The sequence below is a fragment of the Myodes glareolus genome, chromosome 2 (genome assembly GCF_982192425.1).
Source record: "Myodes glareolus chromosome 2, mMyoGla1.1, whole genome shotgun sequence".
Taxonomy (NCBI): Eukaryota; Metazoa; Chordata; class Mammalia; order Rodentia; family Cricetidae; genus Myodes; species Myodes glareolus.
In genome coordinates, this window is record NC_142027.1 from 8,178,540 (window position 1) to 8,194,566 (window position 16,027).

General features: G+C 49.8%; 1 protein-coding gene across 1 annotated transcript in view; it reads right to left on the reverse strand.

Annotated features, from left to right (window-relative positions):
* Nucleotides 1-8,167: 8,167 nt before the first annotated feature.
* Clic6 (CLIC family member 6) overlaps nt 8,168-16,027 on the reverse strand; it is a 42,820-nt gene continuing 34,960 nt past the window's right edge. The window contains exon 6 of the mRNA XM_048422931.3: nt 8,168-10,029. Coding sequence (XP_048278888.2) covers nt 9,868-10,029 — 162 coding nt within the window. The 3' untranslated portion in view covers nt 8,168-9,867. The remainder of the gene's footprint in view (nt 10,030-16,027) is intronic.

A 16,027-nucleotide genomic window follows, 5' to 3' on the forward strand; every position in this document is an offset into this window, starting at 1 on the left:
CTCATACTTTGACATAGATTTTCCTTCCCTTTGGCTTCAGCGCTGAAGGCCTCTGGCTTCTCCACATTCTAGAACCAAGAGAACCTAGTTTATTGCCTTTACATCTCTCATCCCTTGATCTGCATCATGTGACCGATCTGCATGCAGAATCAATTAAAACCACATATAATATAAGCCTACCAAATGTGGAAGTGCTCTGCTTTGCTGTTGCTATGACGACACACCCTGGCAGAAGCAACTTTTATGGAGAGAGGGCTTATTCAGCTCACAGTTCCAATCCATCATGTGGGTAAGTCAAGGCAGGAACTTGAAGTGCCAGTCACATGACATAGAGCAGACAGGGGTGGGCACGTGCATGCCGTCTCCTCAGCTCACTTTCTCTGCTCTTAGACAATTCAGGACCCAAACCCACAGAATGGTGCTGCCCACTTTTAGGCTGGGTCTTCATATGACCAATACAATGCTCTATAAACATGAATGCCTACAGGTCACATGTATGTCCACGAGTCACATGTATGTCCATAGGTCAACCTAGTTTCGATAGGCTTCTTATAGACTCTCTTCCCTGTGGTTCTAGACTGTGACAAGCTATGATCAAACCCAAGAGATTACAGAAAACTTTGTGTCCCGATGTTCGTGGGCAGTATCCACCATGTTCTATTAGAAAAACCTTTCTTTACTAAAGGAACAGCAGCCTTGGCTTGGCTGTTGTTGGTGTTGTTGTTAATTTATATAACTGCCTTTGACTGAATTCAGGGAGGACTAAAGAGAATCATGTCTACCTTGTACTGAGACACTTGGCCACCTGTTCAACATGGAGCAAAGTCATAACAAAGCCCTTTATTGACCAACTGCAAAATATCCTTCCTTCAGCTCCACCCTCTCTCCCCACCCTTTGGCAGAAAAAAACCTGAGCAAATAAGTACACTTAGTGCCAAGACGTAGAGGTCAACAAACTTGCTTTGTCAGCGGAACCTGGGAACCAGGTCAAGTGAACTTCAGGGAATGTCAGCCCTTCCTGCCCATGGTGTTTGAGCCTGAAGATAAACAGAAAGAAAGTCTGGAGTACGCTCGCCAGGAAGATAGGCAGCAGACATCTGATGCCATGGCCTGGCTTGGGAAAACCGAAGAGGTTTGGCAATGCAACCTCTGCTGACCTCAACCAGGGGTTGTGCGTTGCTGGTGGAAACTTCCTCTGGCGTGATCCTCACAAATGCTCTGGCTTCTCTGTGGCAATGGCATTCTAAGATGGCTCCTGGTATCCCAGGCCCTGGCTGGTGAAATGCCCCTACTCTGGAGGCTGGGTAGAACCTGTGAATACATATAGTATCCTTCTTGTGATCAGGTCACGTGACAGGAGAAAGGGGAAGGGGGTTGGAATACACAATGAAAGCACCTAATCAACAGAGTTCCTGCTCAAGTAGGGCCTCCATTCTGTAAAGGTTTGATTTGCTCAGCTGGTTGTGAAGGAGGGTCCCCTGGATTGGCTGACCAATCAGATGAGCCCTTGAAGGGACAGCCTGTAAGACTGAGATGAAAGCATCCGGAGAGGTGAAGCAGTTTATACACCAGGTGCTAACCTCAAACCATGTATAGGCATCCAGCTTCAGCCAATACCTTCCTTTGGCCTCTGTGACCCTGGACAAGAGAGCCAGGTATGGAACACAACAACTTCTGGTAGATTAGTCAGGTTTGTCACCGTGACAAGGCACTTGGGGGGAAATGCAGCTTAAAAGGAAAGATTTAGGGGTGCAGCTTCAGGGGTTTGGGTCCGTGACCAGTTGCTGTGTGTGCAAAGCTGGTAAGCGTGTGGTCTTTGTTACATGGTGTGGAAGACGGCTACTTCAGGCTCCCTGGACAAGAGTCCTTGCTAAGCAAGCACCAGGACCCGAGTTTGAATCCCCAGTACCCACCAGGCACGGCTGCCTGTAGATGTAAACCCAGCATTGCGGTGGGGAGGAGAGGGCAGAGGCAGGCATAGCTCAGCAGTTCACAAAACAAGCTTTCAGTTCAATGAGATCTCCTCTTAGATGATAAGTTAGAGATCAATAAGAGGAGAGTCCCCGATGCCCTCCTCTGGCCTCTGTATGCAATACACACACACACACACACACACACACACACACACACACACACACACACCATGATCACCATCAAAAACAAATACTTTACCTTAGGTGCCACAAAGGGACAACATGCCAGCATTTCTCCACGACTGTGTTTTCTGGCCATGCTTCTTTTCAGAGTGTGTGTGTGACTGATTCCTTGGTGAAGTGAAGCAAGCTGAGGTGGAAATGGAGGGATATTTAGCTGGGGTTTTGTTGCTGTGAAGAGACACCACGACCACGGCAACCCTTATAAAGCAAAACATTTCACTGTGCTTGGCTTACAGTTTCAGAGGTTCCGCCCATTACCATCATGGCGGGAAGCACGGTGGTGTGCAGGCAGACAAGGTGCTAGAGAAGGAGCTGAGAGTTCTCCATAGCAGCAGGTCTTCCTGTGACTGTGAGCCACTGAGCCTGGGCTGGAGCTTCTGAGACCTCAAAGTCCACCTCCTAGTGACATGCTTCCCCCAACAAAGCCACCCTACTCCAATAAGGCCACACCTCCTCATAGTGCCACTCGCTATGGACCTACGGGGGCCACTTTTACAGCTTTCTGAAAACTGTGGTGATGGTCGGTCCCGGAGGTGTTCTGTGAAAAGGATCCCATTGTCCTCGCTGAGGGTGATGGCGAAATATCTACGGAGACTTCCTATGGTTGAGCACTAGCCAAGCCAAGCACCTGCTCTGGTGTAAAAGCTCTGGTGTACATGGTGATTGTCAGCTCCACTGGGGCTAAGCTTATGGAGACACACCTCTGGGCCACCTATGAGGACGTTTCGACCTGCTCTGAAGGTGAGGGTCGCCGTCCAGTGCGCTGGGGTCCTGAACTGACGAAGACGCTAGCGCCAGCCTTCAGCTCCTGCCTTGTGTCCTGACTCCAGAGGGACAGGGCCAGCTGCCATGTATCTGTCTCCATGACTTCCCTGTGCATTCAGGCTGGGAGCCAAAGTAAACCCTTGCCCCTCAGTGACTTCTGTCAAATATTTGTCACAGCAGTGAGGCAGTGACTAACAGAGACTGTATGCAGCTCTGTGCTTGGGCACTGTTCTCAAACATTATCCCTGCGGCTGAGCCCATCGGTCCGAGTCAGGGCTGAGCGCTGCCGAGCTTGAGAAGACACAGGAGGCGATGCCATGCAATTACTTTTGGCGGGAGAGGGAAGGTATGGCCCAGGAGGGGCCAGCTGTGTCTATACCAGACGTCAGGTTTCCCCCCACAGCTGTGGCTATACCAGACGTCAGGTGTCCCCCCACAGCTGTGGCTATACCAGACGTCGGGTGCCCCCCACAGCTGTGGCTATACCAGACGTCAGGTGTCCCCCTACAGCTGTGGCTATACCAGACGTCAGGTGTCCCCCCACAGCTGTGGCTATACCAGACGTCAGGTGTCCCCCCACAGCTGTGGCTATACCAGACGTCAGGTGTCCCCCCACAGCTGTGGCTATACCAGACGTCGGGTGCCCCACACAGACTCATGGGTTGGTCCTCAGTTGCTGGCACTGTTCTGCACCCACTCAGGCACGAGGATTGAAAGGCAGAAGTAGAGCCCCCCGAGTGACACCTGAGGGTCCCAGGCCGGCTCCACTTCTCGTCTGAGCTGCAAGGTAACGCACTCCCTTGTGTTTCCACTGCTGCAGCCCGGGATGTCTCCCGGCCCAAGGCCTTCCGGCCACGGTGCCGGTGCCGGGCTACAGTACTGCTGAGAGCGTGCCCCTGACAAACCCTTCCTCCTCCGGTTGTCCCGAGGGCTGTTACAGCAGTAACAGTAACTAGCACAGCTCTTTCCCACAGGCATCCGAGCCGAACTCCACTGGGATTCGGTAACAAATCTGGAGGCAGCGGGTGGCGCTTCAGTCACCCACTATGTGTAACTTTCTCACTGGCCCGGAGGCTCCACTTTGAATTCCTGTATCAACAGAGCCGAGTTCCCTGGGGAAGGATGCTTCCTTGCCTCTTCCAGCTGCTGGTGGGGGCAGCCTTCCTCAGAGCTCCCAGTCTTTCCACTGTGTCCCTCCAGCTTCTCACCCCACCTGCACATGGTCCCTTCCCTGTGCGTATCTGTGTAGTGTCTCTTCTTACGATGGCATCAGTGACGCTGGATTTAGGGACCAGCTTCACCAATAGGACCTCATGGGAATTTAAATAATTTCATCTAGAAAGACCCTCTTTTGAAATAAGTCACATTCTGCTGCTCTAAATCACTGCAAATTTTGAGAAAACATTTTATAACATACTACGTAAGGATGTGTGCCTGTGTGTGTGTGTGTGTGTGTGTGTGTGTGTATGTACTCAGAGCTAACCACAGCTACCTGTATCACCTGCAGGTCTCCCCTTCAATACTCTCCACCACTACACCGGATGGTGCTAGAATCCAGGACTCAGACATCAGAGTTGAACGAAAGACAACCTTAGGGGACACCTAGCATGGGAGACATTGCCTCATCCACCTTTGTTGGTGAGGGGAAAGAGAGTGGGGTAGGGTGGGGTAAGGAGGCAGACACTCTTGGGACATCCCTTGGACCATGAGAGACAGCACAATGCGGGGTGATGAGGGCCCTTCTGCCAGTGGGATGCCCATGAGTCTCGAGCTGGGTCTCTGAGTCCCTAAGGTTGATGAAAATGCCCCTGAATCTCCTGCCAGACAACCAGCCGTCTATATGTTTGATTTCATCATACACCGTCCCTCTTGTGTTGGTGTCAGGCATCACCACAGGCTTCTTGTTCCTGACACTGCCGTGACAAGGCAGAAAATCACGGGACTGAGCAAGATGCCCCCTCCCACAGCCATTCTTCAGTCCACCAGAGAAAAACTGCCCGATACTTGGGGGTGGGCTTCTTGGGACCAACAGGGTAAATCCACACTTTGTTCTCTGGCCCTGCAAGGCCACCTGTTGACAGGTTACTCCCCTAGGCAGACATCTGGAGGCCCGGACTGTGTTTGGATGAAGTCTCAAACCTATGTCCACATCAGGCTGGAATGGTCAGCTAGTACTTCAAGTCCAACCTAGAGTAGGGTAGAGGAGGCTTTGGGGTGGGAGGAAGTGCCACCTACTGGTGAGAAGGAAAGACTGGCTTGCGTAGATCTAGGACTACGGCGTTAGGGAGACTATTCTTGATCACCTTTTCTTGCAAATACCAGACAACTGAAAATAGTGTGTCTAAGCCAAACAAGATGGCTTCCCAGTCAAGCTGTCGTTCTCCTGTGGAGCCTCTCGACAAAGCCTTAGGCCAACTCTCCACAGCCAGTCAGCCCAGAGACCAAAGCGGGTAGCTGAGGCTCAGGGGGGCCACCATCCCAAACAATATCCCTGTGCTGTTGGGAGCCAAGAATTCAGAGTCTAAATGCTTCCCACCAATGTGATGAAGGACCCAATTTTTTTGTAAACCTGATAATTTATGCTCAACCCATTCTAACAACTCACGTTTTGTGGTAATAGACAATCAGTATAGTAAATTTTAAAATATTAATTGGCAGACAGCCAGATATGGTGTAGACTATAGGGAACTTTCTTTTCTTTTTGAGGCAAAGCCTGAGTCTGCAGGCCAGGCTAGATTCAAACCCCAAGGGATCACTGTGCCTTGGCTTCCCCAGCGCTGGGGCTCCAGGTAAGCCACCACACCCAGCTCAGATTTAGGGCCTTACGTCTGCTCAGGGTTTGGCTGTTGTTTGGTTTTTGTTTTCTCAGTATGGCCTCAAAAGCCCTTTTTGGGAAAGGGGCTGGAAACACGCTCAGCTTCTTAGTGCCTAATCCCTGAATGGGGAAATCAAACAAGTGAGTGAAAACCCTAACGTCATTGGAAGACATTTCCTGTTCTCAAACCAAGGCTCCTTCTCAGAATGGACTAACTCACTTCTGGGTGCTGGGATTATCACAAGATTACTCTGAAGCCTGTAGGCATCAGAAGATTGGAAGGGCCTTGGTAGGTGTTGGTACAGAGAAACTCAAAGTTCCAGAAAGACGTCTAACCCGAATTCACAAACAGCAACCGCTTGGAAAGACACTCTGACAGGGTAGCGGAGCCAGCTGCTCTGATGGACAGTGGGCATCCTAGGCCAGCCCTTGGTGCCACTGTCCTTGTCCCACCACCAAGAGCATTATGGGAAGCTACTGTAGGAAGGGCTGAGGATGAGGTCAGAGCAGAAAGCACCCTCAGAGAGACAATGGTTTCTTTCCAAGAGGGTAGTTAAGTCCACCGAAGAGCCGGAAACCCCGGGAGCACCAAAGGTGATGTAGGACAGGGGATGGATGGTTATCAATGAAATGAGCAGTGTGTGAGATAAGACCCTATTCGTGCTCTGACCGGAGCCTCACTCTCAGAACAGATGGCTCCTCATGCCGTCTGCGTGTGCAGCTTACCGCTTCTGAATATAACCACGACCAAGTTACCTATAATAGTTTCGGCCAAATAATGGCAGCTTTGGACTCTCCCGGACTATACAGCCTTATTCAGAACATCAGTTGTCAAAACTCAAGCTGAACCCTCTGCAGTGCCCACAGTGACATTGCCCAAGCCAGACTACAGCAGCTGGGGTGGGACAGAGGTGGGGCTGGGTTTGGACTGGCACTGGGGAACCTTTTTCAGCCAATGGCCTTTGAGATGCTAGACCAAGTTGGGTGTGGCCTTGGGTACCAAAATGTAGGCACTCTCAGGCCCACACACACTCTCTCCTCTCTCACCTGTCTGCTGGATTCCGTTCCTGTTGCCTGCTCATACACAGGACTATGATCTGTGAGCCCCCCTAAATAAAGAACCCCTCAATTCTGAGCTGTTGTGGGACTATTTTATTAGTGTTCTCTTACATCTGATGCCCAACATGGGACACGAGTCTGTACCTACAGAGACTAGCTCAAAAGGTCCATGTGGGGGTGGAGCAGGACTGAGGGTGGAGCTGGGGGTATGGGGCGGGGCTGGGGTGGGGCTTGAGTGTGACTGGATGTGTGGGATGGGACTGAGGGTGGGATGGGTTGGGGCTGGGGAGGAACTGGGGATGGAACGGGAGGGTATGAGGTGGGACTGGGGGTAGGGTTGCTGTGGGGCTGGAAGTAGGGCTGGGGTGGGACTGGGGTGGGACTGGGGGTGGAGCTGGGGATAGGGTGGGACGGGGGGTGGGGCTTGGGTGATGCTGGAAGTGGGGCTGGGGTGGGACTGGGGGGTGAAATGGGAAGGTATAGTGTAGGACTGAAGGTGGGACTCGGGGGTATAGGGTGGGACTGAGGGTGGGACATGGGTGGGCCTGGAGGTGGGGCTGGGGGTGCGGTGGGACTGAGGTGGAGCTGGAGGTGGGACTAGAGGTGGGCTGGGGTATGGGGTGGGGCTGGGGTGGAGCTCAAGGCAGAGCAGGGTGGTAGTAAGGCTGCAGCAAGGACCAGGGCTGGGGATGGCTGCTCCAAGAAGTCACCTTCCTGTAGCAGCCCGAATAAATGGAATGACCTACAGATGTCTATTTCAGTCACCTGGACGAAGAGGTCACATATATCTGCTCAGGCCTCTTTGAGGCGCCATTAGCACGTCTGTGGCTCACAGCTCACACATGGATTATCTGTCACCCAAACACCAGCAACCTCTGCTTCAGAGTTGATCTCACCTTTTGAAAGACACTGATAGCCTTCAGCCTTCATTATATTCCTTTAATCACAAATGGGAAAGTTAGAGAGAGAGAGAGAGAGAGAGAGAGAGAGAGAGAGAGAGCAGTTTCACTGGAACTTAGAAATGGTTCAGCAGTTAAAGTGCTTACTGCACTGGGGTTCAGCTCCCTAGAGTACAGGTCAATGTCAGGTAGACTTGGTGACACACCTTGTAATTCCACCTCAGAGGTGGAGATGGATCCCTAAAGCAAGCTGTCTAGTAAGACAGATTATACAGAGCTTTGGGTTAGACTGAGAGACCCTGCCTCAAAAGAATAAGGTGGGAATATTCTTGACATTGTCTTCAGGCCTCCCATACAGTCACTGAGCGTGCATGGGCACCCACACACATACAAACGCAAAGACATACATGTAGGCACATCACACACACACATGAAAAGAAACGTGCAAAAAACAATAAAGAAAAACAATAATGTTGATTGAAAATGTTTAATTTGTAAGGCACATAGTTGGTGCTCATCCTAATATCTAAAAGAAAAAAATTAACAGGTCTAACACCCTAACTTCTACCCATTAACCAAGAATGAACGCCACTTTGTAAAAGCAGGATCTAGAAACTAACTCCTAAAGGGGCATGAAACAATGTGGGCTGCGGTGACAAGGGCTAGACACGATTCCTTCCGGTGACAAATGAACCAACCAACTGCTGGGCTGAAGCCAGAGCTTCTAAGAAACAGGGAAATGAAGCAGCCTCCATATTGGACTTTGTGTCCTTACAAGACATTCTCCACCCAATCTTGGATCTTACTGCTTTAAGGCATCCAAACAAATTGCCCAATGAGCAGGCTATGCACGAGGGTTCCAGCGCCCACCATACTTCTTAGCCAAGGTTACAAGAGACGCTTCCTGCAGGACCTGTGACTGTGGAGGGACAAACCTGAGAAGTCTTGCAGAGTACCTAAGCGACCTCACATCCACGCCTGGGCTGGAGCCAAGGAGCCTGCCCGTAGGCCTAGCTATGAGGCAAGGTGGCCCCAGGGATGACGGAGGAAAGGCAGCAGGGGAGCAAACACTCCTCCGCTCCTCTTTAGAGGACCGTCTTCCAAAATTGCTCAAGAGTTGGACTTTCTGGGTTTTTTCTGGAATTTAGTTTTCCTACTTGGCCTGAGAATGAGACAGAAAGTAGCCATGGATGAGCTAGCCTCAACCACATCCTCCTCACTGAAGAACTGCCATGAGCAAAAATCATAGGCTCACATGTGACATCAGACAGGAAGATACTCCAAGATGCCGCTGACTGGAAGAGCTCCTGTGAAGACACAGGCCCTCTGGAGAAGAGAGAAGAGGAGGAACCAGGGAGGAAGCTAGAACAAGGGGCACAGGGGTGCCCTCTCTCCCACACCTCACATTTCTCCTGGACTCAGAGGCCACAGAATCCTCAGGACAAGAGAGGACACCCTGGTCCCATCACCCTAGTTCCTGCTGTCCCTTGGCTTGCAGGTGAACCTACATACAGTGTGGTCCCTGTGTGGTTTGGCAGGGACAATTCCTTTGTTTTGAGTCTCCTGTGATGACCACCAAGGCACCAAAAGGTCCCCTCATCAGCCTCCTACAAATGTCGCACCATGAGTGAATGAAATTATATGTGATGTGTATGCATATGTGTGTGCACGCACACACACACACAGGCATACATGAAAGACTGAAAATTCTAGAAATATTCACCAATTTGTTATCAGAAGTTATATAGCATAAGTTTTAGATAATTCTTACTTTCTTCTTCATATCCTTTAACACGGTTCTAAAGTATTATAAATATAAAACACCTTCTCATTTTAAGCAAATACATAAGAAGAGAAAACCCAGCTGTCTATGTGATTATCAAAACTATCAAGGAAAGACTAACTTCTTTAAAATGGAGGAGGAGGAGGAAGTCAATGCCACTGTGCTTTGCAACAGAGCACAAAACAGATCGCCCTAAACTTGGATTACAAGAGAACTGAATCTCAAAGGCATAAATTAGCATAGCTGAGATGGAGGAATGAGCAGACAAATGGCAAGGCCGAGCATCCTGCAGTGGCATTTTGCAGGAGCTGTTTCTGGGAAGGTGCAGAGAAGGTTCTCCCGGAAGCCTCGCTCACTCAGCTGCAGAAAAAGACAGGAAGCAACCCAACATCATTTCATCCTTCTGGCCGCATCGGAATACGCGTGCTCAATCTCCTGGTCAGCTGGACATGTGTTAGTGAACTCATCCCGGGCGTAAGCGTTGTTTAAGTACCTCCAAATGCCAGTCATTTCGGAGGGAAACTCAAAATCTCTGTATTTCTTGGCCACAATCTGAAAATCAAGAGGAAATAATGAGTAAAGGGGGAAAGGCAGCTCCCTAGGTCGGGTCAGACAATCCATCCCTTGAAGGTGGATGATCTGGCTCCTGATGTCATCCTGTGACCACTTAGGCTGCCCGTGGTGCCACTTTAGCATTGCTAGGACACATTGGGAACAGGCAAGGCGACAGAGGTACAGGACTCAAATGCAGTCACTCTATGGCAGAATCTAGACTCAGGAGACAAACCTCTGATAGTGTCTGTGAGGGACTTTCTAGGTTGAGTCAATGGAGGTAGAAAGATCCACCCAAACTGTAGAAGACAAGATTCCATGGGCTGGGGGTCTGGGTTGAATTATAAGGCATAGGGAGCTGAGCGCCAGCGCCCACCACACTCTGTGCCCTAACTGTAGATCCAGTGTGGCCAGTGGCCTCACCCTTCTCACCTCCATGCCCTCCTTTCCAGGATGGCATTACCTCCCTGCCGGGATGGCATCACTCCCATCACACTTTAAACCAAAATAAACCTCCCTCCTTTAGGCTTCTTTTGCCAGGTATTTTGTCGAAGTAAAATAATGATGATGATGATGATGATGATAATAATAACAACAACAACAACTGATCTAAGATCTCTGAAGTCCTGCCCACCAAGATAACAGAAATGATCCTTGGGATCCACCATGAGTGTGCCACAGGTCAGTGGCTTTCTCACTGTGCCTGCGGCAAGGCCGTTGTAGGGTATCAGCTACTGTGTCACGTGGTGCACGAAGGCACATGACGGATCTTCATCTTGGATCACATCAGGATCTTTGAATCAACTGTTTCCTCCTAGTTGCTTGCTGTCGCCTCTGGCAATCCCTAACATCTGTGTATGGTATTTCTGCAGAAGGCCGTCACTCTGCCCTAAGCCGATTGCTCAACTGTAAGCCTACCATGCGCAAAGGACTTACGCATGAACACAAAAGCATGACCTCATTATCATGGAGACAGTGAAAGCAAAAACACAGCCAGTGGGGTGGATGTTCTAAGGAACTCAGCAGTGTGAGATGCTTTCCTGTCAGGAGAGGGCCAGGTGGGGGCAACGTTAAGGACAATGTCCAGTGTGTGACTCCGCTAGTGTCCCGCACCCGAGAACCTGAGAACAGCAAGCCATTCCGTCATTCCCAGAAGCCAGAAATCTAAAGTCAAGATGTCATCGTGGCTATGCTTCCGCTGAAGGTTCCGAGTTCGAATCTGTCTCGGGTCCATTCAGTTCCTTGGCAGCTCTTGTCTGTGGAAGGACAGCTAAGTCTTCGCGTGTCCATCTTACGGTGTTTGGTGTCCTGCCTTAAATCCCAGTTAGCAAGGACAGCATCCTTGCTATTGGAGTCAAGTCCAGCCTTCTCTACTATACCTTCAACTTAACTAATTGTAACTGCAAAGACCCACAGGTCACAGGAGCCCCGTCCTGGGGTAGTAGTGATTAGGACTGGGACATACGTGTTTGGGGAGGCAGAAGCACAGTTCCATCTGCCACAGGGATCCAGAGCTACAGTGGCCATTTCTGCAGCGTCACCTCCCTCTCCACCATCCCTGGGATGCTGGGATAGACATCACTGGAGACTCAGCACAAATCAGATCTTAGCATTCACTTATCAGACTGTGATGCCAGCAGCCATTGGTACAGTGTGGCAGCAAATAAGGAACAAGGAACCTCTAAAAAGCCTCTGGCATGGCGTGGCATTCCTCACCTGGATGCAGACTTAAGGATGCTCACGGCAAGGATTCTCATTTCTGGGGTTGACACCTGCTTCGCTTCTGACCTTGTTGAAAGTCTTACTCGAGAGTCTCAGGCAAGTTAAACAAGTGCTCTACCACTGAGCCCGGCTCTCTTTGGAGACGGGGTTTTAGTAACTCCCCCAGGCAGGCCTCAACATCACTCTGTAACCCAACAGGGTTGAGATGGCCATCTGCTCTCATCAGGCTCACAGGCAGCTGGTAGGACAGGCCAGCACCATCAGGCCCGGATAGCTTAATATTATCGAGAATATTTGCTAAATGCCTGCCTCTCACACATGGACTATTGCTTTTATAATTTCTCCTTCTGTGTGTACATCTCCATGTGACTGTAGACCTATGCATGACGGCATGCAAGTTTTCAAATTTAACAACTTTTTGAATTTATTTTAGATTTACTTTTTGAAATTATGTGCGTGTGTGTATGTATGTGTGTATGTATGTATGCATGTATGCATCTATGTGGAGTTCATGCATGTGAGTCCAGGTGCCTGTGACAGCAATAGGAGAGTGTTGGATCCCATGCACCTAGAGTTACAGGCGTCTGTGAGCTGCCTGAGGTGGGTGCTGAACTCAGGCCCTCTGGAAGATCAGCCAGTGCACCTAACATCTGACCCATCCCTCCTGCCCCACTTCATTGTATTAAAGACATGTTTCTTATGTGTGTGTGCACACATATGTGCAGATGCCTCTGGATGCCAGAAGAGGGTACTCCAGCCCCTGCTGCTGGAGTCACAGCTGGTTGCCAGGTGCGAGAACCATACTCAGGCCAGGAGCCCAAGTGTCTTAACTGCTGAGCCATCACCCCAATCCCCCTTCCTCTACCTCATTTATGAGACAAGATCTCTTGCTGAGCCTGGAACTTGAAGATGTGACTGTCTGGCCAGTGACCCCTTGATCTTCTTCTCTCTACTTTCCCGCGCTACCATGGTGCCTGGCATTGTCTTGTTTTACGTGTGTCTTAGGGGATCAAACTCAGGTCCTGATGTTCGAACGGCAAGCTTTGTACCGACTGAGCCACCTCCCCGCCCACATGCCCTGCGATACTCTGCTTCCTATGTGTGTGCGTGCTCGTTCACACACGTATTCCCTTTTGGTAACTCCAAGGCCTTGGGTAATTCTGTCTGGGTCCCCTAATAGTATCTATCAAGCTTGGCTCCTGGTGTTGACAAAGGAGGAGTGTTTGCCTCGCCACTTCTTTCCGGCTCTTCTCCTTTACCCCCTCCTCCACCTTGTGCCTGTGACAACATCCTGACTTTGCTCCGCCCCTGAAGTTGCTGTTTGGTTTCTGTACTAGTGTCAGCTTGGGTTCCCCACTGAAAGGGCTGCAGCTCCAAGTGAAGAGACTCATGGGAAGAACTTGTCCCCTCCTATTGAATTTCCAGCTCCTGACTCTTTTTATAAATTTATTTTATTTTTAATTAAAATATGATTACCTCTCTCTCTCACCAAACAAATAAGAACAGGGAAACCCAGGAGGCGAAGGCAAAGCCTTGTGTGTTGGATCTGTGTGGTTGTTAGGTCTCTCCAAGCCCAAGTCTCTGTCTCACTCTTCTTGATAGTCCGTGAACCACCCAGTGTCCTCTGAGAATATCTGTGCTCTGAGTTGGGGCAAGACGGCTTCCCTCTTTCTTAAGCACCTTCTCCAACACACACCTTTTCTGTCTCGGGTTCTTATTCTCATGACCATTTGAGTATTTCATCATATAGCAATTTCACTGCTCAGGAGCACTTATTTTGCTAAGGCCGGTGTCTGGGTGGATAATAACCGGGGATATAAAACTCTTTCATAATCTACGAGACAGCCTCCCTTTCCTCTCTAGAGGCAATGCCAGTTTTCTAACTTTTGATGTCATGAAGACACTTGAGGCCACTGTGAAGCTCTTCCCCGCGGTAGATGCTTCTGTTTATCTGTGTCATCATTGCTATTATTGAGCGCGATTGTCTGGCTGCCTGCTGTGCTTTGAGTGCAGTCCTCAAAGGATCACATGTTGGAACTTGGGTCTCCGTAGGACAATATGTGATGGAACCTTCAAGAAGCAGGACTTTAGAGGACACCATTGGGGAAATGCCTTCAGGAAAGACTGAAGTAGTTTTCATAGAACTCTGGTTAATTCTGTGGGGAAGTCTACTCTACATGAGCAAGTCTGGATGCTTCCTGTTCACATATGGTCACTTCCTGTTCACATATGGTCACTTCCTGTCTCACATTTGGTCATTTCCTCTCTCACCATATGGTCACTTCCTGTCTCACACATGGTCACTTCCTGTCTCAGCATATGGTCACTTCCTGTCTCAGCATATGGTCACTTCCTATATCACCATATGGTCACTTCTTGTCTCACATACTCAGGTACGGTCACTTCTTGTCTCACCTGTGGTCTCTTCCTGTCTCACCATATGGTCACTTCCTGTCTCAGCTGTGGCCACCTTCCCCACACACTTACACTGGGATGCCCAGGTGCCCACCAGCACTGACACATGCTCTTGAACTGCTACTCCTCTCCCTCTCTCCCCTCTCTTCTCCCTCTCCTCTCCTCTCCTCTTCCTCTCTCTCCTCTCTTCTCCCTCCCTCTTCCCCCCTCTTCCTCTTCTCTCCTGTTCTCTCCCCTCCTATCCCTCTCTCTCCTCTCCTCTCCTCTCCTCTCCTCTCCTCTCCTCTCCTCTCCTCTCCTCTCCTCTCCTCTCCTCTCCTCTCCTCTTCTCTCCTCTCCTCTCCCTCCCTCTCCCTCTCTCTCCTCTCTTCTCCCTCTCCTCTCCTCTCCTCTCCTCTTCTCTCCTCTCCCTCCCTCTCCCTCTCTTTCCTCTCCTCCCCTCTCCTCTCCTCTCCTCTCCCTCCCTCTCCCTCTCTCTCCTCCCTTTTCTCCGTCTTCTCCCATTGTGAACATAAACATCTGGGCCCTGTCCATTTGATTTGAGGTGATTTTTTTTCAGATCCAGACTCATCATTCTCTCCACTTTCACCATCGCTAGCTCTACAGTGGCCCCATGCAGATTCTGTCTTGTTTCTAGTCATGACTTTCTGAGGCAGACATACTGGAGCTGCCATTTTTTTAGAGAGTATGTGGAGAAGAGAGTGAGTGCAAGCTCAGTGTTCACCATCAAGCATCGCTTGGGAACCGCTGACCTTATTCTGCCTCAGGGACACGTTAGAGCTAGAGTTAGGGCTGAAGGCAGGGTTAGCATCAGAGTTAGTTAAAGTTCGCGTTAGAATAAGGGCGCTCTTTTCCTCTCTGTTCAGCAGCCACAAAACATGCCAGTCTTTCTCTCCTCCTGTCCCCTCTCCTTCCAGGATGCCCCAGTGCGGGAGGGCTGAGCACAGGCTGAAAAGACATCATCTCTGTGGAATCCTCCAAGGACTGTCTCTTTAGAGATTTAACCCAAAAACGTTCTCTATACGCTTTCCCTCACTGCCAGTATGTGCCCCACCCTGTAGGCAAAGATCTCTGATGTTTCAGGACCAAAGTATTTATTTCTAAAGAATTCTGGCTGGGTGTTGGTGGCATACACCTTTAATCCCAGCACTTACGAGGCAGAGGCAAGTGGATCTCTGTGAGTTTAAGGCCAGCCTGGTCTACAGGACAGCCAGGGCAACAGAGAGAAACTCTGTCTCAAATTAAAAAACACTAATAAACTCAAATTGAAAATCAAGGACAATTTTCTTGGGGTGTAAAGGAAAAAATGCATATATAAGAGCCCTGTCTCTAAAATTTCTTTTTATTTGTGGTTGGCCTGTCATTCTTCTGTAGTCTTGTGGAAGATGAACCAGTTCTATTTTTAATATTGTGTTCAGTGGGTTTCAGGAAGGGAAATAAATTATAAATCTCTCCACTCTCGCGTTTTACCATAATTCCCTTGGTCTGACTCTCATTTCCTTCAGAAGTACTCTGTCTTGGAAGATCATTAAATAGCTGAGCATCGTAAGTGCTAAATGGCTTCGGAGGTTTTGTTCCTCGGTCTTGTGTCAGCACCATGACTGCCCTAGGCCCCCACCCCACTCCCAACACTGCAGCTCACCCTTTCCACAGTTTACATACGTGTGTGTCTAAATGCAAGAACTGAAGAGGCCGGAGGAAGGTGTTGAATCCCCTGGAGCTGGAGCTACAGGTGGTTGTGGGCTGCCTAATATGAATGCTGAGAACCAAACGCTGGTCCTTGGCAAGAGCAGCAAGTGCTTCTAACCACAGAGCCATCTCCATCTCTCCACCCCCTCTTTTTTTTATGTGAATAAATCAC